Here is a 27,315-nt window from a genome sequence, read left to right as displayed (position 1 = left end):
AAATCTGAAACAATAAAATGCATAGATGAGAAAGAAAACGTAGATATTAAACTTATAGGCCTTGGTCTTAGAAAGGATTTTATGAATTTGATCTCGAAGACAAGGGAAGTAAAAGCAAAATGAATGAATGGGACTGTATCAAACTGAAAAGCTGCTGGACAGCAAAAGAAATCATCGACAAGACAAAGAGGCAGCCAACTGAATGGGGGAAGATATTTACAAACAACGCCTCCAATAAGGAGCTAATATCTAAAATATGTAAAGAACTCATACAACTCAACAACAACAACAACAAAATCCAATTTTTAAAAAATATGCAGCTAGATGAATTTAATTAAAGAACATATCCAGGGAAGTTTTGCAAAACAGCCTTTATTGCGTATGATGTTAATGTTAGACTGAGCTCTGGTCCCTTCATCTTCCTTCATACCACTGGTAGTCTGCCTGCTACTATCCGGATGGTCCTATCTTCTCCCTGAAAGTGAGAAAACAAACGAGGCAGAACAGGAAGAGGCAAGAAGGGATACGTGCTCTGCCAGTCAGAGCTACCCTTGACTTTGTCTTAAAGCTCCGAGCCACACACACCACAATGAGTTTGCTTTCAGATCAACTACAGCAAAATGAAGTCTCTGGGGGTATTTCCAGATCTCTTGCAACCTCATTTTCATGTATCTCCCTCTCCATAATCCCCTTTCCCTCAGAGGACTCTGCCCATGGCCACAGTGATCCCAACTCAGGCCAAAGGCTCTCACTCCTTACACCTCTGCCCCTGCACAGCCCCGCCCTTTCCTCATACCACTCCTGGCCCTTGAGGTTGTGCTGAGCACTCTCTGCCGAGAAGGGCCACTGGCGGTATTTCCTCTTGAGCGAGGTCAATCATGGAGACACTGAGAGCAGTCCTGTGAAAGCTCTCCACTTTCTCGTTTACATAAACAGAAGCCAATTCCCTGGAAGCGCTGGGTGTGCCACAAGCGGATGCAGCTGCAGAGCCACCAGGTAACCCAGCGCAGCCCGGCAGCCCCTTCCCCAGCTACCTCTGGGCCTTCATGGTTCAGGCTCAGAAGACTGCACCAACCTCAGGCCTTACCTCGCCCAAGAAAAGGCCACACCATCTTCCAGGATCTTCTGGTCCATGAATCTCAGTTGCTGTGTGGAAACCAAAACAGAGAAAGACACTTTTTAGTTAAAGAGGAATGGTATTCTGTTAGCCCTTGGAAATTCTCGAAACTTCCTGCGGGGGCTAAAAAACTCAGGATAAATTCCCACTTACAGTCATGACTTTATTAAATGCCTGGGCAAAAAGCAAGAAGCCCAGCTGACTGCCCTTCTGTTGTTCCCTGAGCTGACACTGCCCCCAGCTCTCCCTTATTGAGGCCTGGGCCTGGATTGGAGAGACAGTACTGGCTTGGGGAAGGCACGGCTCCCTCAGCAGACCCAGCCCCTGCTCACTTCCTGTCCTTTGGAGAATGAAACACACAGCCTGGACACTGGCTCCAGGCCCTTCTCATGCCAAGGTCTTCTTCTGTGGGCTGTTCCTCCTCGTTCCCCTTTTCTTCTTGCTTCTCTGGCTCCTCCTCTTCCTCCTCCTCCTCTTCTTCCTCCTCCTGGGTGCTCTCCGATTCCATGTTGCCTGTCAGCTGAGCCATGGTGAGGTGAAAGACGTGGCAGCTGAAACCCTCCCTGATCCCGAACTGCACGTGCTCCTGGAGGCTCTCCAAGGTGGAGAAGACCCGGCAGCAGGCCATGCACCTGAAGCCAGTCTCCATGGTCACCAGCCAGTCAGGTGTCCTGGCCCTGGGTCTCTCCTCAACTGTGGGTGACCCTGGTGGGCTATCTGACTCTGTCCTTTCCTCATGCTCTTTCTCCTCCCCGCTGGGCTCGCTGTCAGACAGGAGGTTTCTGGTGGACACATCGGAGGGGGGAGTACCTACTCGTACGTCCTCAGGAAGGGTCACTTCTTCCATCCTCGGCTGCTTTTCTAGTGACTCCGAGGTTTCCTCTGTCTCCCAGGAGACAGCCACACCTTTTTTCATTTGCACCTGCATGTAGTATATTTTCATACCCCTTTCCTCTTTGTTTACATTCAGAGAGGACACACAAGTCTTATAGGATGAAGGGGATGAGAAGGAGACATGTGGTGAGGGGAAAGCAGTCTCCCCCCGTTCCTGAACCTGGGCTAGGGGTGATCGAGGCCGGGGACTGTCTCGATGTAATCTCCGGATTCCTGGGAAAGGAAATTAGAAACATAAGAATGTATGGGGGGCATGTGAAAGCTGAGGGAATAAGTACGACTATGTGGGATAGAGGAGGGACTGTGGTGGGAGGTAATTGTGTGATGCTCTTGGTGTTTGCTGTTCGTATTATGGGGTAGTTTATCTGGTGTCATCTGAAGTCTTTTCATTCATGAGTGTAGGGATGTTGGAGGGGTGTCTGTATGTAGGGGTATGGAGTATGGTGGTGAGGGCTATGGTATGTGGGATGGTCATGGGCTGTGTGTGCTCTGACAAGGATGTGAGTTTGTGATATCGTCGGTGTGTTATTTGTGAAACGTGGGCAGTGGTGTGGGACAGTGGCATTGTAGGTCATGTGTTTGGGTTTTGTGTGTGGGTGCTAAGAATGGATATGCGTGGAGTGTGGCTGTACGTGTGAGGTGCATGGGCCTGGGCTGGTGGTCCCACTCCCATGCTGAAGCCCTATGCTGAGGAACCATCCTCCAGAAGCAGAGGCAAAGGCAAAGCTTCCATGTTCCTCCAAAGGCACTTAATCTAGTCCTTATTCCCTAAACCTCAAGCCCAGATCTTTCTGGCCTCTGCTCTTTCCCCACCAGTGTCGCACAAGGGCTCACTTTGCCACAGTGAGCGCTTATCCACACTCTGCTAACAGCTACGCCATCCTCCCAGGCTGCTCCGCAGAACCCTGATCGCCTCCGACTGCCCTGAACCCTGATCACCTCCAATGGCCCTGGATTTCCTCTGAGCCTCATGCTTGGACCTCTGTGCCTACTGCCGTGCATCCAAGGAGCCCTGCACCTAAGGAGCCCCGCGCCCTTACCGCCATGGAGGAGCTTGTGTGGAGAAGAAACACAGGAGAAGTATTCAGAAGCAGAGGAGACCTCCCCTGCCCCTGGGCTGCAGCCTTTGGCCACCTCGGTCGATTCAAGCTGAGGAGCATCCTCTTGTGACTTCAAGATTCCTGACGAAGGTATGAAAGCCTCAGAGATATGGCGGGTTAGGCATGTCTGTGAATCATTCATCTGTGCAACAAATATTTACAGAGTGGCTGGCACATGTCAAGTGCAGTGAACACACATGGCCCACAGCCTGGTTCCCAGTGGATACTCTGGTATTTAATTATAATCAACAATTACTTTGTTAGTGTCTTGTTAGGAATGTAGGCCTGGGTGGTGACTGTGAATATATCAGAAGTTTGAGAGTGACGTGTATCAGCTAAGTCTTTGATAAATGCGGGATTGGTGTGGTGACTAAGGTGGAATGTGTGTATCTATTTCTATGGAGAGTCTGTGTGCATAGTTTGTGTTCACAACTCAGGAATTATGCAACATATAACCTGATTATACAGTATGGTTTGTATTTATGGTATATATTCACTCATTCATTCATTCATTCAGCAATAATCAATGAGCAGTTCTATGTATCAGGCACTGTTCCACCATTCTAGGTTTGGATAGTGCTGAACATTCTAGTAGGGGAAGACAGACACTAAACAGAAAAACGGGAAGAATATAATATATGAGCTGGTGGCAAGCATATAAGGGCTGCCAGATTTAGCAAACAAAAATAGAGAATAGCAGTTAAATTTGAATTTCAGATAAACCATGAATAATTTTTAGTGCAAATATTCCCACGCAATATTTGGGTCATACCTACTTTTAATGTGTAAGTATATCCTATACACTATTTGGGACATACTCATACTTAAAAACTATTTTTGGTTTATCTGAAATTCTAATTAAATTGGACATCCTATATTTTATCTGCCAACTCTGATAAAGGTTAGTGAATCTGTGTTTTTTGGTGGTGTATGCAAAGTGGATCTGGTAATACTATACAATGTGTTATGTGGGTGGTGTATATGACATGTGACTGGTTCTTATGGAGGTATTTCGAAATAATTGAAGGTAGCTGTGTTTGTGTGAGGGCTCAGGATATGTATCTAGAGTGTGATGTGGGAAGAGAGGACAGTATGTACACAGGTTGTATGTAAATGTAGTGTAGAAGCGATACGTGTGTATACCTATATATTCTGTGTGTGGTTTAATAAAGAAGTGTGTGAAGATATGCAATGTTTTTCTGTATCAGAGTGCACAAGTGTGTATATTAGTGACCATCTCGTGGAACACCTTTCACAAGAATTCTGTTTACACTCTTACATGTATTGAGTGTCACCCAGGTCCAGGCATGATGATAGGAACCTTACCACGCAGACTACACAACTGATGAGCACTCTACCCCCATTCTCCCTACAGCTCCCCAACACACACACGTAGAAGAAAATATCCTGAAGTGCGAGAGGCAGATACCACCAGTGCCTTCCCCATCCAGTCCCAGCTGCTACCTGAAAACCTGCCTAGTGTCCAGGCCTCCATTCTTTATAGTCTTCAGGCCCAGGGCCTTGTGGAACTGCTGACCTCCAACCTCGGGCAGCTGCCTCTGGTGGATCTCTGGGAGGTGCTCCATTTTGTGCCGCCTCTGATACGTGACCACCCCCTTTCTCAGGGCAGACGCCTGTTTACACTTAATGCATGCAGTCTCGCGTGGCCGGGGGGTACACTCATGGCTCTCCGAGCTCCCTGCAGGTCTCCAACAACATTTCCCACACTCATCCACCTGGCTCAGTCTCTGGAAGCCCCATCCCTTCCTTTCCCTTGGTCTCTGGGAAGCCCACACCTGTAGATTCACAAACTCATGGATCAACTGGTAAATTCCTCCTGCTGAAGAAATAAAATCTCCATGCTTTCAATATGACACCATACCAAGACAAATAATCTTTTGAACAAGTCTTTCACTTCTCAAGATATTTTTCAACAAGGCCTTTAACTCATTGTGCTTCTCTTTCCCCTTTGGCAAAATGGACAGTGCAATCCATGGATCTCTGTCAGCACCCTTTATATGTCCCCCCACCCCCAGTGACCCCAGGGCAAGACCAAATAAAGAGAATAAAAGAGAATGAGGGGATTGAGAAAAGCTGGACCCCTGAAGCTGTGCAAGTGGGATCCCAACTTGCTGTAAGTCCACAAAGCTCTAGGCCCGAGCAGCCCCAGGAGACAAGAGCTCAGGAAAGCAAGGCTGACTTTCCATCTCCTGGGGGCATCTGGCCTTTCCATGTGGTCTCACACCATGGGGACTCTCAGGACAGACCTGGCAGCATCAGCCAATACCAGGTCTCTCCCTCCCTATTTCGTAGGTGGCACATTCTCCTCTGTCCCACCTTCTTAGGGAAAGCTCAGGCTGGCAGCCACCCTTGTGCCCCAGACAGGTTGCCCAGCACATACCTCCTCCCTTCTCAGCAGTGTCCTGGGACTCTTCATTTTCTAGATGTTTCCTCTTTTGTTGCCGTTTCATAGCTAGAAGAGTCCCTTAGAAGATGCCTAACGTCCAGCTCCTCCTTTTCCCTTCAGGTTGGCCCTTCTTGGCTCTCAGGAAATCTGCTGAAATGATTCAGTACAAATAAAAATAGTTGAGTCTTCTAAGTGGCTGAAGAACTCAAATCACCTAGAGAACCCACAGCACTGCCCAGTGCCCACTACAGCGCAGGGCTGTTAAGGTTCAAAGGTCACCAGGCCCACAGCAGGATTCTCTGACCTCGGTGATGACATCAGAGCATTCTGTGGACCCAGGTGCAGCACAGTGTCTGCCACCGCACAGGCCCCACTTGAAGAACCATTCCTTTTTTTCCAGTGGACCCCCTCCCATGAATTCAACTCTCGCATCTTTCAAACATGGCAGGATATTTTGAGATGTGTAATCTGTTCCTGTTTAATTTTTTTTTCTCTTCTCCCTTTATTTTACCCTTTCCTTTCTGCATTCAAGTAGGTAGCAGACTCTGTGTTTATCAGCCTAAGGGGTGGCATGGCAAGGCTGGAAGCAGCAATAGCATGCTCATAATCTTGGCTTTTGTTTCTAAAATCCCAAACTCCATATATAGAGAGGATACTTCAGCAGAAACATAACAGAAGCAGGATTTTTTAAATTAGCTATTCCCTTCTTATCCTAGGAGTGCTGAGAGATGCTATTAAGTCAGAGAGATATGTCTGTAGATCATGGAGAAGGGGCCTCTCATGGGTGGCTGGAGGGGTAGATGTGGCAAATGCTGCCAGAGGAGATGGCTGTATTGTGCATACAAGCAGAATCATGGCAACCTGTCCCACACATGGCACAGGGGCCACCAAATCTAAAGGAGGCATGGCAACCAAGCTGATGGGCATCTACGCTATAACTGTGTGCTCCAATAAACAGTGATGATGCTCTCACCACCCTCAAACCCTGGCCCTGTAAGATTTCCAAATAGAGATGATAGAAACTCACACAGGACACCTGCAGGATCAAGGATTAAAATCCAAATTAAGTGGAGTTATAAAAAAGTTCCATGCTGTTTCTTGCACACCTCTGTTTGTGGGCTGAAATTTATACCGGTTATAAGTGGCGACCCATCTGGATCTTCTTGATTCCAATCTAAGATTAGAGATACCTCATTCTGAGGCAGTGGCCATAATCCAGTGGAGTGCAGGGATGAAGGAAACGCCGAGCAGTCACTACTGACATTAGAAATACCCAGTGGACAAAGGTGGGTCCAAATTTGAAAGGGCACTGCCGAATGTCTTAAAGTCGCAGGAGAGTGAAGACAGGCCAACTGCAGCGCTGTGAGGATTTATTGGTGAGATTAATCATCCTGTTTTTTGGAGAATTCTTAGAAAAGAAAGGGCAAGGAGGATTTTTAAAAAACTTTTGCAGTAGAAATTTTCAGACACACAAAATAAAAAGAATTGTATAACAGGAATGCAGCTTCATGTACCCACCTCCCATTTTCAACAGTTATCAATATTCTGCCATTCCTATTCTGTCCCCCACCCACACACAGACACACTCAGCTTTTCGTTCATTTCTTTTAGTTTAGGTGTTTTGGGGGGTGGGGAAGGTGATATATTTCAAAGCAAACCTCGGATATTGTCATTTTTCTTTAAATGCAGCAGTATTTCTCCAACAGATAAGGACTTTATAAAAACAAAACAGTAATATCATTATCTCACCCAACAAATTTAGCCATAATTCCTTTACATCACTTAATAACCAATGAGCCATACTCAGGGTCCTCCAACCATGTTAAAATGTTTCTTTTTATATATATATATATATATATATATATATATATATATATATATATATATATATATATAGTATATATATATATATATATACACATATATATATATATAAAGATATATGTATATATATATATATATATATATACATATACATATACATATATACATACACACGCACACACACTCCTGGTTCATTGATTTCCAGAACCCAAACAAGGTCCATATATCACAACTGGTCGATAAAATTTTTAGGTCTAGAACAGTTCTTCTTCCACCCCCTCTTTTTTTGTTTTTTGTTTTTTGTGGTTTTTTTCCATTTCTTTGTTGAAGAAACTGTTATTTGTTCTGTAGAATTTTCCACAGTTTGGAGTCGGTTGATTGTATTCCTGTGATGTCATTTAAAATAGTCCCCTATTACCTGTATTTCCATGTAAACAGGTTGTTTGATATAGAGAATTGATTACATTAAGTTTCAATGTGTCGTTGCTATAAAATTATTTTATAAGTGTGCTATGTACCTTCTTATTACATCACAACAAGAAGCACGTAAAGTTGTCCCATTTTTTGATGATAAGATTGATCCCTCTACTATAATGTTCCTCATCTGCCTTTCAACAAACAGCATTAGCAACCACTGATGATCAGGAGTTGAAATTTCATTAGAAGTTCTAATTCCAGCATTCCAAGGAGAATGATTCTTAAGGCATCTTTCTGAGACCTTGAGTTCCCAAAAGAACTGAACCTCTCTTCACTTTGAATTATCTTTCAAAGGAAAGATAATTCCAATGGCACCAGCTGAGGTTTTCCAAGCTAAGACTGATGGAGTTTATCTCAGCAAGTCCAAGCTAGGTTGAGAGATACTTTAGTCCTTCCTCCATTTCTCCATTCATTCTTCATTCCGTAAATATTTACTGAGTGCCTGCTACGTGCCAGGCTCCCTAAACCCTGTAATTGAACACTTACTAACAAAATAGATAAGAAGCTTAATTCTAGAGGAGAAAACAGATAATTTTTTTAAAAAGTGACATATGTAGTAGGTTAGATATTGACAAGTACCATGCAGAAAAATAGAGTAAGAACCTTAATTTGAGACTACAGGAAATGCGGACATTTCTGTTAAATAAGAGGTCATGACAGTCTTCTCTAAAAAGGCCCTGTTTCAGTAAGACCTGAGGTCAATGAGGGAGCTTAGAGTGAAAGTTCTTTTTTCCAGGCAAAAAAAAAAAAGAGGCCAGGGTCCTGAATCAGGGGTTACTTGGCCTGTGTGAAAATCATGACAGAAGCCGGGACAACAGATGGCAAAAAAGCACATGAAATGATGTTTAATATCATTAGCCATTAGGAAAATGCTAATGAAAATCACAACGAGATATCACTACGCACCTATCAGAATAGCTATGGAATTCAGGGAAAGAATTAGTGTGCTTCTAAAAAAAAATTTCTTAGCACCTGTGCAAGTCTTCATGGAAGGCACGGCAGGTAAAACCTCTTGCTATCCACGGGAGGGCAAATTAACACTGGAGGAAACATTTCAGAAATCATACCCGTTGCACAAAAATATGAGGTTCAATGGTTACTCTCAGGAACTGCAAATCTGAATATTTTTAAACTAGAATGGACCTTGAAGTTCTCTAATTCAATTTAAGATTCTAGTACCAATTCCATCATGGGTGCAGGGTAGGATTTGGGGGGTGGTGTTCCCCTCACCACTAAGCATTCTAGGACACCAGCTGGGTGAACTACAATTCAACTTAATTCTGACACTATCTACGCAGACACAGCATAGATTCCACAGGTTAAGGGCTCAATCCTACAACACTAACTCCCCACCACACACACATTTATTCAGACATCAGTCACAAGTCCCGTTTATCACCTGTGCTTCTGATTGACCTGCTGTATAGACTAGAGTTTCCTACAACCCCTGCTTTGGGTCTGATTAATTTGCTCACACAAAGTGGCTCACAGAACTCAGAGAAATATTTTACTCACTAAATTAAAGGTTTCTTATAAAAAGATATAACTCAGGAACAGCCAGATGAAAGAGATGTATAGGATGAGGGATGGGGAAAGGGTGCAGCCTCTCCATGCCCTCTGAGCTCTCCCTGAATCTCCCTGTGTTCACCAACCCAGAAACTCTCTGAACTCCCTTTTGTGGGATTTTTATGGAGGCTTCTTTACATAGACATAACTAAATAAATCATTGGCCACTGGTAACAGATTCAACCTCTCAGGCCCTCTCTCCTCTCCAGAGGTCGAAGGGTGGGAGGGACTGAGAGTTCCAACCTCTAATCACATGGTTGGCTCCACCAATAACCAATACTCATCCTTAAATACTTTCCAAAACTTACCTCATTAAAGTAACAAAAGATACCTTTATCCCTCTCTTCACTTAAGGAATTCCAAGAGTTTTAGGAGCTCTGTGTCAGAAAGGGATTGAAGACCAAACTTGTATTTCTTGTTACATCACATAACTGCCCTCAATTCCTATAGTATCACCTTCAAAAAGTTACCCAGTCTATGTTTCAGTATTTCTAATGTAGAAAACTTACTTTAACTCAAAGCAGCTTTGATATCTATTTATAGAAAACTCAGCAAAATTTTAATTTAAGAAAAGGAAGGATATTCTATATCCCTGGGCCTTTCCCCCATTCATCACAGTTATACCCTTTAGAGACCATATCAATCAAGAATAAGCTTGATTATTTTATTGTAAAAAATGAACCCCACCCCCAAACCCAGCAGTTTAAAACAACGAAGGTTTATTTCCTGCTCCTTGTACATGCCCACTGTAGGCTGGCTAGGAGTTCTGCTTCTCATTGTCCTCATTCCTGGATCCAGGCTGACAAAGCCATCACTACCTGGAAAATTGTCGGTCATCGCTGCAGAGAGAAAGAAGTCTGGAGAGACTCACAAAGGCATTAAATGTTCTGGCCCAAAAGTGACACACGTCACTTCCATCCAAAATTGTTGAGTGTAATCTTATTATGTGTCTCCCCATTGTCTAAGCAAAAATAATAGGCAAAAATAATTTTGGACAGTACTGCCAAATATCACAGAAACCATATAAAAAAATCCTAATCCCTCTCCATTAAATATAAGACCTGACGAAACTATCAAGCTATGCATTCACAAAACTAGGGCTACAACTCATATCTCTTAGGTCATAATTCAGAAGGTCATAATTCAGAACCTTTTTCCACAATGTTATGTTAGGATTTTGACACCAGGAAAATGTAGTTAGGATTATATGACATTTGCTTAGTTTTTGTTTTCTTTTTCATAAGTAGATTCAGGAGGGAGGGTTTGAAAGCCCATAAAATACTTGTCTTAAACTGAAAAGCAACTGCAAAATAATATCGCTGCCTTTTGAAATGCCTGACCTAGAAAGATTAGATGTCTGGGAGGCTTTTATATTATAAATATACGGAATACAAAGGAAACAATCTTCCTAAGACTTCAAGAAACAGGCGGAAAACTCTTGACTTCCATTTTGCTATTTCAATTATCTTGTTGACATTCCAGGTCTTTGAGTAATAGTGATAACAGCTAGAGCTGAACTAAGATAAAAGTTTATGTAATAGTGTGGCAGCCCCTGCAGAACCACATACTACAGTAAATGCTTTAGCTCAATCTTATTTGCTCATAGGTCTGTGCAAAGTGAAAAATGGTTCTGAAACATTTATTCCAAATAGCTTTTGTTCTTATTACTTTAAAGATAACGTGGCTGCCAAATATTTGCCCCATGACAAAAAAAAAAAACAAAAAACAAAAAACATAGATATGGGAGGACAATTTATTCATTAAGGTATGCTGCTTATAGAGCTCCTGCAGATACAATGCTCACCTAATGAATTAGAAGCAGTCTTTCACTCTTCCCCACATTGTGGACAAATGAGTATATCTTTCCCCACCTTCAATCCATCCTGATCATAGTCACATTCTTAAAGAATATTATTCTCCTGCTCAAATATTAAGTAGCTTCCCAATATGAGCAGAATAAAATCTAAAATATTCAACCAAACATTTGAAGTCTCACAGGGTTGAGGCCCCTACTGAGTTTTCCATACGACAACAAAATACTGACCTTCTTTCTAGCCTCCACACGAACAGGCCAAACTCCCCTCCCTCAAACAGAGCTCAAGCATTCCTTTCAAAAGTACAAATTTTCAAAGTACAATTTGTTTTTAAGTTCAATGAAAGTCTTACTTTCTACAAGAAGCCTTTCAAAATATCTGGTGAGAATGGACCACACATTTTTATAGCATATTAGTGTACCTCTGTGATAGCTCTTCTCATATTCTTTGTTCAGGTCAGCTTGTTAACGAATGTGCCTGATTTCCCCATGACACAGGGTATGAACCCTTGGAAAGTGGAGGCCATGATTCCTTATCTCTGTATTCATCACAGCTCCTTGCACTTAGTACAAGCTCCCCCACATGTTCCTTCAACCTCCCCCCACCCCGCCAAAAAAAAACAAAAGTTTAAATAAATAAATTGCCAAAGTACCAGATCTTCTTCCTCCCTAGATCAAACAATGCCCTGACCAGTTGCTTCTTTTATTTTTCCCTATACCAGCACAGAAATTCCATCTTTGCATTTAGTCCAGATCTGTCACCATACTCATATATCTGAACCAAAGTGAGAGCCCTGTTCATCCTGTGTCCCGTGTAATCGACCCAACTCCATTCAACTATTTTTTCCACTGCCTAAAATTTAACCCTAGTGATTCAGTACTTAGAATACTTAACCTTCAAAGATTTTTATTCAAATACAATAACCTCATAAAACTGATACCTTAACTTGAACCTTTATCAAGTCACTGTTTAGCATGGACTAGGAGACAACAGGCTGAGAACTGGGCCAATTTTTAAAAGGATAGGAGATGTGGAGATAGGGCAAAGAAGAAATGATATTTGGTAGAGAGGAAGATGTTGGATGTAGTAGTGAGAAAGTACCAAAAATAAATATTCAACTTCTTCATATAGTTAAAACAGACTAGAGCTTTCTGAGATGGTGTCCCTGTGTGAAGCAATGTATTAAGATTATAACACATCTGTATCCATTGCAAATTAATAATGTTAACAAACTGAGTTGAGACTCATGCAGTTCAACTACAGAGTATTTGAAATTTAATTATAAAAGAGCCAAGAGACTAGGGCAAAACCCACAACTGTATAGGACGCCATCCCATCAGCACTTAGCTGCTATGTACAAATTGTAAGCAAGGGAAGCAAGACTTACAGAGCAGGCTCAGATGATGCCTGGTGCCTTGGAATAATCTGAACTGAGCCACATTTTCCTCTAAACCCATTTGATGGGATTTTGAAAATCTCCATGAACCTAATACCCTTGACATCAATTCATGGAAGTAAATGAGAGTAACAGGCTCTGACCAGCGTCTCGATATATCTTCCAAAAGATGGGCAATGTAACCATAGTGAGGCGGGAAATATGAAGTACCTGAAAATACCGTGCTTAAAATGCCTCTTACTCTATAAATCATGTTTCCCTGCTGTTTAAAGAATTATTAAGAAACTTGCTCCAAGGTGAGGCAACTGAGGTCACTAATATTAGATGTTACAATGAATCCACAGTGCCAGCCTGAAGAAAGTAGTAAAATAGTCAGACTCCCACTCCTTTTGCTAGAATCTTTACTAGTTGATTCTATAAGAGTTCGGATATAGGCTACGAGCAAAATTCCTTCTGTCAATCACTTTCAGCCCTTAAGTGAGTAAAAAGAGGTAAGAGGCTCAAAACAGTTGATGATTTCTACCTGACAAAGAGCTGAGAAGCAGTGCAGCTAGAGTATGGGTAATTTTTAAGGCTATTCTTAATTGTGTGTGAAATGCGTTGAATGGTTATCTGTCTCTCGGGTATTCTGAAATTTCCATCTCATTGAAATATGGAAAAGAATTCAAGTTCTACCTTCCCCCAGAGAGAAGAGGCAACCACCGGTTTTACAAATCTAAAGTTAGAGTTTGAATTTTCTCCTAAATGTGTCCTAGTTGATGTATATTTGTCTTAATGCACATTCCCCAGAACTGAACACAGGATTCCAAGTAAGGTCTGACCCAGGGAAAGTGGGGACCTTACTTCCCCCATTACAAATACTCCTCCTAAGACTGGCTTTTTTGTTAGCCACATCAAAGTGTTAACTTCTGCTGAGTGGATGCAGCCATTTTGAAGCAGCCAAATCAAAATTCAAAACTGATATTTATTACCAAGTAATGTAGCCAATGGCAGCTAGACCTCTTCTATCCCCCACCTAAAGATCATCCATAAGCCTCATCCCACAAACATAAAAGTACAAGAAATAAGTGAAGTTTTCTGTTTCACATATTTTTTGTAAAAAGCTGAAAAATATTTGATTTGCTCAAAATTCCTCAAACTACTCCGGGTCAAAAATCATCTTCTCAAAACATTATGCAACTTGTTGAGTTAATTACACAAACCTTTAAACCCACAAAGGAATACCTGAAAAGTTAAGTCATTCAATGTCAAACGGTATTATCCCAAATTAATAGTAGAATGTAGGGGAAAGAGTATAGGTCTGCCATTATAACCACCTAAGTTTGAATCCCAGTCACAGTGATAAAAAGTTGTTGGCCAGGTCATCTTATTCTGAACCTTGATTTCCTTCCCTGGAAATGGGGTTAATATCCCATCTTGCCTTGTCTTTACATAAAGTGCTTGACACAATGCCTGGTCTATGAGAGACAGGTAGTAAATGGTATGTTTCCCCTCACAGTACAGATTTTTATAGTTTACATCTCATTTCCCTTAAAAGGTCACTACCTCTTAGAGAAAGGAACTGAGACCTGCTTGTCTTCGTATCCCTCATATCCTCGAAAACTAGCATGAGTAGACAAACAATATAAATGTGGGCATCTGGCTTAAAATTCAGCCATATATCATGTAAAAATAATCACATTTCTCTTCTGGCCTCTCAGTTTCAGGGGATATTTGAAAATTCCCAGGGAGTATCTAAGATTGCCTGTATAAAAACAATAGACTCTAAAGTCTTAGGCAGTCACGTGCAAATGATGCTCTAAGTCTCATCTATTCGGGAAACAGGGAGGCATTGACATTTCTAATATTTTTAATGTTGACCCAATTTTAAGCTCTATTTCTCTCCTAAAGTAATGGTGTTCCAAGATATGGCTAAAACAGGAGGGGCAAGAGGAGGCTGATGGGGAAAGCCAATTTCCGACCTATGGCTCAGCGAGCTAAAGGAACGCTCTGCTGGTCTCCAGTGTCCAGCCTGAGCAATACAATTAAGAGAGTTCACTCCCACGCTGCCACAGCCAGGCTGAGCTAATTGTTACTGTTATGGCTTTAGCAATTTGAATGGGAGAAGATAAGAATTCTGCAACAGATTATTTACTGGACAGCATCCCAAATATCTCATTAATCTGCTTTTCATTTGGCAAACTTTCCTTTCATTAAAAGTATCATGCTCCGCAGTTTATGACAAAGCAAAAATGCCTCTGGGGAAGCAAAGCGGCAAAGTGGAAAGAACTTGGGCTCTGGAACAAGTTAGAACTGAGTTTGATGTCCAGGTGTGCTACTGACTTGCTGTGACTATGGGCAGTTTTCCTTAGCCTGTTAGAACCTCAATTTCCTCATCTGTAAAGAGGATAATTGTCCTGTTGTGGTTTATGAGTAGTTGAGATCAGCCCTGGGACCTCAGGCATGTGTTTGTTTATCTGTTTCTACTTTAAGGCTCAGATGGTCATCTGCAAAATGAAGATCATAATAGTACTAACTTCACAGAGTTTGTGATGAAGATTTAAGTGAGCAAATATATGTAAACTGATTAGAACAGTGCCTGGCACAGTAAGCACCATCTAAGTGTTTGTTATCATCACCGTCATCATCATCACCACCACCATTATAAGGATTAAAGGATGCACGTAAAGGGTGCTTTGCACAGAGAGTGACTTGCAGCTGTTACCTAGGAGGTGCTCGATAAATGTAAGGGAAAACATCTCCCCCAACTACTAGAAACTTTGCACTAGGCTCCAAAGAAACTCCTTGAGTGGGAGAACCCTTTCACAATTCTATTTTCAGAGAATACAAATAAATGAATCAAGGGAGGTGAAGAAGGAGAGCATGGACAGGAGGTAGAAGAGGGATAAAGTGGCATGGCCCATAGAAAAGAAAAATTTCAGGTCTTCTAACACCTAGATTACTGCTTTGGGTTTGTTGTTGTTGTTGTTGTTGTTGTTGTTGTTGTCGTCCCCACCCCGCACATCATGCTACCTCTTAAGCTACCTGGCTGAGAAACACATTTCTACAGAGTTCAAACTGGCGGGTGGCATCTGATCCTTTTTGAGGTTTATGTAAAGAGTAAAGATAAGACATGGGCTCAGGATGGTTTGGGGAGATGCTGGGAGTGTAAAGAGAGAGGATGACTCCTGGCAGTATTCCTAGGAGTCCTAGCTCAGAGCAGGGATGAGTCACCTCCCTCTGGACAGTAGACAGGGCAGTGCACCCAGATACTTGCTGTCCACAAAGCCAAAGCCAGCAAGCTCTGCTCCCAGTTTAGATTTGTTTTGTTTTATAAGTACGACATCACCAAGTTCCAGAGTTCTTATTTCTCAGCCCCAGGAGTGAGAGCCCTTTCCAGCTGATTTGGTGTCACTCACCACCAGGGACAAGCAGGATGTTGCTCTTCTGATTGGAAATGCAGAACTCCATCCACTCCCATGAGTTTCCTTCATTGGCTTCCTTTTAGTCAGAGAGAAATCTGACCTAAGCAGCTTTGCCTTTCAAAGCAGTTTTCACTCCATATGCTCAGGGTTAAAAAAAAAAAATCAATTAACCAAAGAAACAGAAGTCAAGAATACAAAAAAAGGACAGGAAATAGAAGGGAAAAAGTTAACTCCGCACTGAGCACAGAATTTTGATACTTTGGGTGCTCTAAGCTCGAGTCTAGGTTCTATTTCGTGCTGGAATTTTGGGTCCCTCTGGCAGCTAATAGGTAGTAGTCTCCCAGAAAATACTAACAAGTATTTTCATGAGGAACCAAGGGGAGGACAAGGCAATGGTCATAATACAGTTTTTAATATTTCACAGCTTTATCCATGGCCTACCCTCATAGACTCATATCTCAGTGCTAAAAAGAGAGAGCCGTACATCTAAAAATAAAGAGAGAATGCACTAGCCACCTTGTCTTGCTCTGAGATCCATGCATATCCCAAAAGAGAGAAGATGGCATTATCTCACCTCTTTCTGGCTCACATCAAGAACTCCAAGAAAGGAATCAGAGGCAGAGGCAAGAATGGTCCCCGAGAAGGCTGCCAACTGAGGGCAAAATCCGTGTCCCCTCTGAAGGCACCCAGCCCACCAACATAAGAGCTCAGGCAGGCGGGGAAGGAAACATGTCATGAAACCCACGGAGGGCGTACAGAACTGAGCAGCACACAGAAGACACGCTCTGGGGACTCCGCTGGGGGATGGCAGGAGGACAGAGGCCGGAGGACGGGGGTTGTAATAGCCAAAAGGATAAAAAGCTAAAAATATGGGTTATTGCCATTTATGTGACCCCTTTTAAAATTCTAGGCTAGTGTGGCCTGAGAAAATGAGCTGACTTGGTAACATCGCCGCTTTTGTTCTTTTTCTATAATTTTATCTGCACAGTGTTAGAACGAGCACCCCTAGTCACCTGTGTTCATCCAGACCGACTTTCTTCTGATGCAGGTGCTTCCAGTAAAAGAAATATGATTCTCGATTCTTAGAATTTAATTATGTGCTGCTCTTCCTATATTAAAGTAATTCAAACCATTGTACCGCTGGGATATATGATTTGTATTACTTTTCTTATAAGTGGGATGGGCTGATACTGAATCATCCATTTTCTCATCATCCAGGTTCCCTTGCAACTAATCACGCACATTTGAGAAATAGCAGGTCAGGATTAGGGGCACAGTGCGTGTCCATGAGAGAATTTCTCTGCAAAGAAGCAATAAAATATAAACAACCATTAAATCACTTAAACGAGGAGGCCGTTAGACTGAGATGGTTCTAATACCTTAGCATTCTATGTAAGCAAACCAAAACCTAAGCCTATAAAAGCTTCAAGGGTAAGAACTCAAAACCTAAGGACACCCAATTACAAACAGCCAACTCCACTTTCCCAAGTAACACAAATGCTTAAGAGCATCTGCATCTTCTCTATGAAATCTTTCTCTTGGTTCCTGTTGGAGGAGCACTCCTAACTACCTCCAATGGGGCTCCACCCAGTTTGAATTGATTTGCTCTCAAATAAAGTCTTAAATTTTTTAATATGCCTCAGTTTATCTTTTAACAGAACTAAGCGATACTAGTCCAGAAGACAACAAAAGATGTTCATTAATATTAGCTAGAGCCTAGCCTTAACCTTCTGGGCCTCAGTTTCTTCATGAGTTTAAAAAAAAAAAAAAAAATCTTGCCTATAAGATCTCCTGTCTCTCATTAGGGTTCTTATGAAGACCAAAAGAGAACATTTGAAACATTTTTTAACCTATAAAGGATCATAAAAATAAGGGGCTACCTAGTTCATTGGAGTAATGGAACTTTGTTTTCGGGTAAGTTAAAATACCTGCTTCCTTAACTTTGTTAAATAACAAAATTCGACCTAGTAAATTTAAAGATCTAATTGTCTTTATTAAGTGATTCATGAATCAGGCAGCATCCCATCTGGTAACTAGAAGGGCATTTCAAGGGGTTGTACAGAATGGAAGTTTTTTCTAGGAAGAAGGGTGTGGCAGGGGAATTCTTAGCCAAAGAAAAGAAAGAATTATTTTTAGACCAGGACATCTTGGGGCGGTGGGGTGGGGGGGACTACGGGAGAGGGGCAGGAGAGGGACCAGCAAGGTTTCAACGTGCAGATTGCCTCTTCTTCCTGTGGGGGATGGAGAGGACCCATGTGACAGATGACCTCTGTGGTGTCAACCAGAAAATTGCAGACCGGTTGATTAAGATGACATTTCTGCTGAAGGTTGAGGCTGCAATTAGGTCAGATATTAAGTCTAGGTTTGGTGTCATGGACTTTAGCACAAGGGACGCCTTCTGGGGCCTGTAGTTTTCTTTTTTAACACTGTGATTTTACAGTTTAATAATTTATAAAATGTACCACTCCGGCTCATATTCTCATGTGATTACATGAAGAACAGAGGCAAAGAAAAAGACCAAATCCCTTCCCATCACAGTTTCTGGGCAGCTTTCTAGCTCACATTAGAAATCTTTGGGCGATGCTACATTATGATATCTGCGATTAAGCTCTCTTTCAGAGAACAAAGCAAATATGTGCCCATACTTAGTTGATCTTGCCACTGTTATCTTAAATGCACACGATGTCTTCTTAAGGCACTTTGCAAATCAATATGCCACCAACATAGTGAAACGTGGCCACACACATCAAACGTATTACTAAAAGGAAACATCCTTCCCAGGGAAAATACTAGTGGCTTTTAGTGAACAGAATAAAGAAAGAAATTAGAGTCGTGGGTGTTGACAGCAGCAGAAGTAGCTCATCCTTTTAAACCCCATTCCCTCCAAAGTTTCATGTTAATAGAAGCTTAACCTCCAAGAAGTGAGTTTCCAAATATTGCCTAGGAGAAATGATGTCAAAGGAATTTAAATATTTTTCAAATAACTTTCCTTAATACCCTCTGCAATTGAGAATTCTCACAGGCCTGTAAATCTCAGCAAAGCCATTGTTTCCAGCTTAGAGCTGGAATCCTGCCTTTGGGTTGGGCTTTCTCTCTTCTCTTATGGATGAATACCATTTTCAATTAAGTTGTTTTTCTTGTTACTTTGGGAACCAGGCTCATTTTGAATAAACATAATCCTCCATTTCAGGTTCTCTGGCCTTACCTTCTCTTTCTCATCCTTGCTAGAACATGAGATTCACATTCCAGGAATTGTGTGGTGTGCCGAGGAGATGCTGTGGCGGTGGATCGGTTGGTTCACTTTTGAAATCTCAAGAGCAGGTCACCTCAGTGATGCCTCAATCTTCTGTGTCAGCTTCCCAGCTGTAAACCACAGACAAGAGTGACAGTAATACGAATCGAATGAGACCTCGTTCAATGGCCCCTCCTCTGCGAATGCTCTTCTGTCCACCTTCCCCTCCTTTGGTGAGAACAACCCACTCCCTACCTTGTGTCCCTGCTGTGCTGGGTTCAGACTTTGATCACAACATTTTAGTCTACTTCCTTGTTTATATTTCTGTCACCAGACTGAAAACTTCTAGAGGGCAGGACCTTTGCCTTATTTATTTTAGGAATCCCCAAATCATGCATGCCAATATTTGTGACATAATGAGCTCAAAGTAATGTCTGTTGAAAAAATAATTTGTTAATTGACTAGTTGATTAAATGAATAATACAGATAAAGTGTCTTACAAACCTCCAGTCACTAGACAAATGTAAGTTATTATTATAAAAAATTCTATGAATTAGCTTTGAACTTAAGGTAATTAGTCAATTGCTCAAAGTCAAGAAGTAATGGACCTTATAAATATTCTTATTTCATGGCATCCTTAGTTTTTATTTGTTATTTGTTTAATCCACATAGCCACCAAGAATTTACACACCCTAAAATAATAATACAATAAAAAAACAGTCCATGCAACAGAAATATTGGAAAATATTCTGCTGGTTAAATTAGTGTTGCCTCTTAGAGAGGCAATGGTGAAATAATATTTTTTAAGTTCTTTCTTGGGTACAAACTGGTGTCCTGGTGAGACCATTAATACTAACTCCAAAACAAAACACTAAGGGGCCTATCCTCAGATGCCTATTTTGTTTTTACCAAATGCTCTTCATATGAGAGTACAAATAGAAAGCAGTTGGGTGTTTGGGATTTTTTTTTCAGTATTTAATTCATAAATATTGGACACCAGCCACATGTCGGCTAAGTACAAGAGCTGCAATCAAGGATTTCAATGTGGGTGTGGGTTACATGAGAGTGTTTTGACAAAAAACAAATATGATAATTGAGGCAGAGTATAAATGTCATAGTAGGTAACTCCTAGTGTTATGGGTCTAAAGACAGAAATAACAAACAGTAGGAGATCAGAAAAGGCTTCATGGAGGAGGTGACATCTGTGATAAAAGTTAAGCTTTGGACAATATTTCAATGCGCATAGACAGGGAGGACAGCATGGTAGGGTCGGGAGAGAGAGGGAATTCTGAGGCATGATGCTGTACAGAAACTCCAGAAGGAAAGACCAGCTCTCATGGCGATCTTTAGTATTCAGTTCCAAAAGTTTCCATTTCATCTGCTCCTGGTATACTAACTTGACTCTGCTAATAAACAATTTGAGATTAGCTGAATTTAATGTAAAATAACACTAACAGTATTACTGCAAATATCTCTCCCTTTTTCATTGCAGCAATAAATATTTTTTTGAAGTAGTGGATCAAATACTACAGTTATATAATATCACTAGAGAAATTATTCAAAGTTTGAAATACACTTTGTGTAAACTATAATTATATTTTCTTTAATTTTTATTAGAAGTCTAAACAAATACTTCTCAGCCCTTTCTGAAAATGATCTGTGCTTACTTAACATGGAAAAACTCTTTTAATTATTACAGCATAACATTTTGCCAACTTCTACGTCATTTGGTCCTTGCCAAATTCTGGTGTCTAGCATTAGAATTAACTTCTTTAGAATATTTTTAAGAGCTGGGAAATGCAGACGTATAACCGTAAAATGTTTCTTAACTCCATCAAATTCTAGAACAGGCTCTTCAATCTGTGAAAGAAATAAACTATTGGTTTCATGGAATGTCTCCAAAACTGGTGTTCTGAAAGATATTAATAAGTGTTTCATTTTTAAAAATGAGACCTATTAATGGAAGAAAGCTAATTAGATTTTTTTGTTTTGCTTTTCTTTGTTTTATCTACAAGACTCAGTCATTAATATGTTCTCTTAAGTTGTGGGTCTCCAAAGAAGGCACCTATGTCCTCCATACTTATTTTACAATAAAACATTTTTTTTAATCACATCTATTAATTCCCAGAATGCTGTTTCAGGAAATACCGATCTGAGAAACGCTTATCTAATTAATTAGTCTAGAGTAAAGATAATTCCACAAGTCAGCTTTGGAAGATCAGGTTACATCCATAGAAATTTCTCCCTTCATTCAACAAAGAGCACGCTGAGCAGAAAAAAAAACCAGACTATCAATCCAAAAATAATAATAAAATAAAAAGTTCTATGAATCATGTGGCAAATGTTACTCAGGCAATTCTTTCCAGATGCCAAAACAAAAACTTTAAATATTAATTCCAAAGAAATATTGAAATTTTTCTATAGTACGAAACATATTTGATATGCTAATGAATTGGTAGTCGGTTGCCATGTATCAGATAAGTAAATACACAAGCTACTTTACACAGGTTTCGTCACTTGCTAACCACTTACCATCAGAAGGTCTACTTTAACAATTTACCAAAGTGTTTCTATAAAATTCACTATTCAAATAAAAAATTGCTTCAATAAATCTTCTTATGCATGCCAGAGAAAACATTTAGGTGGCACAAAAGCCTTAGTAAAAAGTCCCCTCTAAGCTGTTCTTGAGATGGTTTAGGGGCTTGTGTACTCTGATCAACAGTATTGTATATTATCACCGTCACCTCCCTCACATTACTAAGAGAAAAATCTACTGAAAGAGTAGACAGGTAGAAATGCCTGTGAAGAAATCAGGTCTAAGAGGGGTGGAGGAGCCCAGATATTAGAATAAAAGGGAAACGTGGAGAGGCACATGAAGAGAAGTAAACTTGTGAAAGTCATAAACTTGGCCATGCACGTGTCTCTATCTGCCAAGTCTATATTTTTTTTTATGCATGAAAAACTTGTAAAAATATTTGAAATTGTGGTTCCAGAAAACTTTACTGTTTTATAGGTACGTAAGAGTAATTTAGTGATTTGAGGGTAAAAACGTTTTGTGTTTTTGAGTGGGCTAAAAATGCTTTACAACTTTTCCCATTTAAAATAATGAGATATAAGCTATCCCTATTCAAAAATTTGATATCCAAAATATTTGCTTAGATTTAAATAAAAAAGAGTGTCTGATTATGTATTTGAACTATTCATGGAATAGGTGGTTCAATACCTGCCAAAATATTTATACTTTTTCCAAGCAGACACCTTGGGAGTATAGGAATATATGACATTACTCCAACAATACCATCATTACTCAAAATATTTTTTTAACACTTTTTTAAAAATTGTCTTTAGTTTGTGACATAGACTTTTAAATCTCCTCAGCGGTGAGAACTGACAAAGATATTCAGAGCCAGATCTGGAAAATAAAGTAAGTGTTCTTTCCAAAAAATGGTATTTTGATCAACTGGGGTCTTCTTATAAAGTAATGACACCAAATTTCTTTTGTGACTTATTAAGTGATCCTGAAATCAGTAGGATAGGAGGCATTCCAAAGTGTTTTAATCAATGGCAGCATCATTAGAAAGATATCTTTCCAAAATGAATGTAAAAAATAATGTTTTGTTATGAACATTTAGATATGGTTGTTAAAAATAGCTCTCATTACTTTTTTTACATTTGGTTCAAAAATAACTTGTCCACTTGAAGCAAATCCCTAAGAACTAGATATCTACCTATTTTCATCCAAATGGGATATTTCCCTTCAAAGTATTATTTGAAAGGAGTGATGAGACTGCTCTGGCTCACTCCCTTTTGCAATGCAGAAAAAAATCTAAGAGGAGATAAAAAACAAACAAACAAAAAAGACAAGGTCGAGGGTTCGGAAATGAGAGATAGTCAGCGAGTATTATTTCACCAGAAGATTAGATTCACAAAGCAAGAAGAAGATTGTTTCAGAATCTCCCAACACCTCCCAAAGCAACCAGACAAACTTATGATGATTTTCAATCAAAATATTTACCTTACGTGAATTTCAAGTAACCTTAAAGCTATAGTACTTTTGGCCCTGAGCAATATAGCAATGGGCACTTAAGACACCTGGATTCCAGCTCCCATCCTGTCCCTGCAGGTAGGGCCTTAATCTACTAATACCTGAGAACTCTGTTTTGTTCATTAATGAATCCCAAGCACTTACAATATACACTTCTAGGTGCTCAATTAAATACTTGCAGTAAGAAGGCTTAAGTTCTCTAGGCCTCAATTTCCTTATCTGTTTAGTGAAAATACTAGCTTAGACCAAGAGATTCTAATCATAGGATATACTTACTAATAGAGCCTCATCTTTTTTTCTTCCTTTCCCTTTCCAATAGCAGAAATTCCTCCCCAAACTACGCCAAAGGGCTGAATGTTAGCTGCCTCTTCCTCAGGCCTGATTACCATCTATATTATCAAAAGGCACTTTGCTTTCATAGACTCAAGATTTTCCAGAAATGAAAATCAAGTAGGGCAGAAACTACTGGTTTCCTACAGAATACCTTCCTACCTTCCTTCCTTCCTTCCTTCCTTCCTTCCTTCCTTCCTTTCTTCCTTCCTTCCTTCCTCAGTGGCAGAACTCAGACTGTAATGTGTTCAGCTAAAACAAGCAAACAAACAAAAAATATTTCCCAACTTCCCTTGTGGGGTGCTATAGTTATGCGACACAGCTCTGGCCTAAGAAATGAATATATGATGTATAATAAATGGTGTTGGGAAAACTGGACAGCTATATGCAAAAGAGTAACACTAGACTATCTTGCACCATACACAAGAATAAACTAAAAATGAATTAAAAAGTTGAGTATAAGTCCAGTCTGCTTACAGGAGCTGATGCATGGGCATTAGTGCAAGGATTTTTTGATAGGCACTCACATTAAAGAAACTATCATTTTCTTACTTCTGGATTCTTAATGGCATTGTCAGTGATTGAAATGCTAGAAGTCTGACTTCCAGATAGCCTTATAAGGCACATTTTTAATCTCTCTGGACTTCAAATTCCTTCTTTACAAAATGAGGATTATGTACTGCTGCAAGTATTTATAATGGAGGAGATTTAATACACAGAATGAGTTACACAGGTAATAGAGAAGCTAGAGCCAAATGGCATGATATGGTAACCCAGATATGAGCAACAACAGGAAGCCAATACCACGTCTAGGCCGAATTGCTGGGACTCAGGAGAGTCCACCAGCGGACAAAGGCTGGAACCATGGTGGGCCCGTAAAATGGGAGTTGGAGCTATGGGATAAATTCAGTTGCTGTGAGAGAATCAGCCCAAGGCGGAGAAGGAGGAAGGGCTTCTCCCTTCTCCCTACCTGCTACCTCCCCCCAGTGTCTCATCAGTGCCTCCACTGGCTGGATTCAGTGAGAAGCCAGTGAACAACAGCTTTCACGGCTCAGCGCCTTTATGACAGAGAACACATCTAGCATAAGACAGGAAAAGGATCTGAGGCTGAGCAAGTTTAAGACCACCGGAGTCCAGATCAAAGGTATGCACACTTTTTTCAAGAGCAAGTAAAATGAAAATAAAAACATAAGTTGCAGTACTGTTTGAACTGATGGTAATGATAGCTAGAACAGATCAGTGACTGGCATATAAACATGAAACTTTACTTAGATGAGAGGCAAATATATATCAAGGCATTATTTATTCTCGTAATCTCTTTATTTGTCAAATGGGTCTGGTGCAATTTTAGCTGAATTAGAGTAGTTTAAAATTATATCATTAATAAAACTCATGTCCATCATACCTGCTACATGATTTCTGGCAGCTGTATTTAATAGGACTTAATTTACATGTGTGCTCTTGTTTGGTCATTTTTCAAATTTAACCAAAAGTTCCAGGTAGCCAGGACCCAGAGGTTAGGTAGCTGTGTTGGTCTAAAGACCTCTTACTGGAATGTGGGCCAAGACACCACAATTCCTCCTAGTGGTAATAATAGTCTCCATTTCTCTAGGGTGGTAGCTGCACCCTCCCCTGAGGCAAGGCTCCCAGAAGCTTCAAGGAAGGTGGTATATTTGTCACATGGCCATCCAACACTGTCAACCTCCACCAGGCCACAGGGCACTGGTCCTTGATGAAGAAGCTGCTAAGCCTGGTTCTTACAGTCATGCGAATGATTCATAAGAGATCCCAGAACTGCTAAGAACTGCTTGTAGCTCTAGCAGGTACCCATCCCCAGCCCTTTTGGGTGTCATTTAGAGCTAGGCCATTACTGAAACTCCTCACCCACTTGGGCAACCATTATGGTGTTTTTTTTTTCTAGACCAGGAGTGCCCAAACCCCGGGCCGCTGACTGGTACCTGACATGGCCTGTTAGGAGCCAGGCTGCACAGCAGCAGGTGAGCAGCGGTTGAGTGAGCAAAGTTTCATCTGTATTTGCAGCCACTCCCCAGCGCTAGCATCACCACCTCAGCTCTACCTCAGATCATCAGGCACTTCATTCTCATAGGAGCACTGGTCCCTGGTGCCTAAAAGGGTGGGGACCACTACTCTAGACACCTGCTGACACCTCATGTCAGCCAACTGTGCTGAAGAGCACACGGGTGAAGCCTAGAACTTCTATTTGATGTGAGCATCATTTTTATGCCCTCTCCACCCAAAAAAAAAATGAATTAAAAATGATCTACATAAACACAAACTTCTGTTCTCTATCAGCCCAAGGAAATGTTAAATTCCATGAATAAGAAGCCCCTGGTCCCATCCTTCAGGTTTTCCTCCTCCTCATCCAAAGTTCTAGCCACAGTAACTGGCTCCAGGAGGGCCAAGAGATGGCTGAATGGAGAGGATCACACTGCAGCCTTAGCTGAACGAAGCCCACTGGGCAAAAACAGGAGCACTCACTTGCGAAGCAATAGACAAACAGAATTTTCTTCATGTCTTAAAAAATGCACTCTGAAGGTCCCCCACTGTACCTAGCACAAAAATTTAGAAAGGAGTAAATATGGCCAACTGTCAGGTTAAGGACAGGAATTCATGAAACTAACTGGGATACTTTACTCGAGAAAAAAAAAAATTAAAGGAAGGTATTTATTTAAGGCAACAAAAGGGTCTATCTTGTTCACATTTAACATTTTAATGGCTGTAAGGTTAAGGTTTTAGAGCAAGAATTGTTACTATTCACCTAGAAGCAACTGATTATATTTTAGTGAACTTTTACTCTCTCATAGTTATTTAAGGAGGCCTATTGTAATGTCAAGCCCTGATCTTTTTCCTGATAGGAGGCAAGAGACGTAAAGATTACCTCTATAAAATGGCACTGAGTCACAGTAGAGCCAGCCTACCTACCCATCTGCCTCGGGGGAGCTACAAAGATGGAAAGAGCAGACAGGAAGTCTGAAAAGGACAGAGGAAAAGGGGCATCTGAGGACTCAAATTTCATGGTAAGTTCACTTTGCAAAGAAACCTGGAAGTAGACTCTGATGAGGGCACGTCAGGTAGTTACTTCCATTACAGGCTGGGATTCTACGGCTGATTTCTCTTCCCTTAATCCTCTTTTCCCCTCAACCTCATCCTTTTCCCTGAAGGATGCGGATAATTAACAAGTGCCCCTAGATGCAGTCCCGTGTCATCATTCCTTAACATCTTTTCCAATTGTCCAAGCTAAAGAGAATCTGGAGTTTTCTAAACCATTTCAATATATGGACCCAAAACAGAAAATGTACACTTACGGCTACTGTCAATGGCCTTTCCACAGTTAAATGTGTTTTCTTCAATCTTGTGCTGCAATTTAAATGGCCAATTCTACAGAAAACTGTCCCTTTGGAAAAAGCGCTATGATTTGCAGCGTGCAGAGGTTAAGAGAGCACTTTAGGGTAATCGATTTCAAGGGGAGCAAAACAGGCCAGCACCAAGGGTAAGAACGGGAGCAGGAGCAGCGGCCGTCTTCCTGCCACCAAGACGCTCCAGGTGGACACGAGGGAGGGAGTCTGACTGAAAGAAAACCTGAAAAGAAAGAGAGGTCGGCATCAAAAAGCACCCAAGCTTTATACCAAATAGGAAGTTCAGATAATATTGTTGCTAAGATAAAAGTAAGAACCTCAGGTTGTCAGAC

General features: G+C 41.0%; 1 protein-coding gene across 2 annotated transcripts; it reads right to left on the bottom strand.

Annotated features, from left to right (window-relative positions):
• Positions 1 to 325: 325 nt before the first annotated feature.
• On the bottom strand, positions 326 to 27,315 carry FAM170A (family with sequence similarity 170 member A). Of its 2 annotated transcripts, XM_039848526.1 has the most exons (10): positions 26,933 to 27,312; positions 19,205 to 19,362; positions 17,013 to 17,299; positions 15,994 to 16,140; positions 6,709 to 6,926; positions 5,513 to 5,668; positions 3,052 to 3,192; positions 1,450 to 2,224; positions 1,088 to 1,146; positions 326 to 475 (listed from the first exon to the last, which is right to left on the bottom strand). In XM_039848526.1, the coding sequence occupies exons 6-9, from the start codon at positions 5,580 to 5,582 to the stop codon at positions 1,140 to 1,142; spliced, it is 993 nt and encodes a 330-aa protein (XP_039704460.1). In that variant the 5' UTR covers positions 5,583 to 5,668; positions 6,709 to 6,926; positions 15,994 to 16,140; positions 17,013 to 17,299; positions 19,205 to 19,362; positions 26,933 to 27,312; the 3' UTR covers positions 326 to 475; positions 1,088 to 1,139. The 2 variants fall into 2 exon arrangements, with proteins under 2 accessions (XP_039704460.1, XP_039704459.1); XM_039848525.1 differs by lacking the exons at positions 6,709 to 6,926; positions 17,013 to 17,299 and having other exon boundaries at positions 1,088 to 1,158; positions 15,994 to 16,075; positions 26,933 to 27,315.

Source organism: Pteropus medius, unplaced genomic scaffold (assembly GCF_902729225.1).
Source record: "Pteropus medius unplaced genomic scaffold, Ma_sr-lr_union100, whole genome shotgun sequence".
NCBI classification, from domain to species: domain Eukaryota; kingdom Metazoa; phylum Chordata; class Mammalia; order Chiroptera; family Pteropodidae; genus Pteropus; species Pteropus medius.
The sequence above is the reverse complement of the archived record's forward strand: the minus strand, read 5'-3'. Positions and strand labels throughout refer to the sequence as shown.

What these genes read in the sequence shown, in the direction of transcription:
- FAM170A (XM_039848525.1), bottom strand. Translation starts at nt 5,582, where the DNA reads ATGAAACGGCAACAAAAGAGGAAACATCTAGAAAATGAAGAGTCCCAG. An exon ending in CACTGCTGAGAAGGGAGGAG is followed by an intron (nt 3,193 to 5,512) that starts GTATGTGCTGGG and finishes TACCTTCGTCAG; the next exon opens with GAATCTTGAAGTCACAAGAG. An exon ending in ACACAAGCTCCTCCATGGCG is followed by an intron (nt 2,225 to 3,051) that starts GTAAGGGCGCGG and finishes TTCCTTTCCCAG; the next exon opens with GAATCCGGAGATTACATCGA.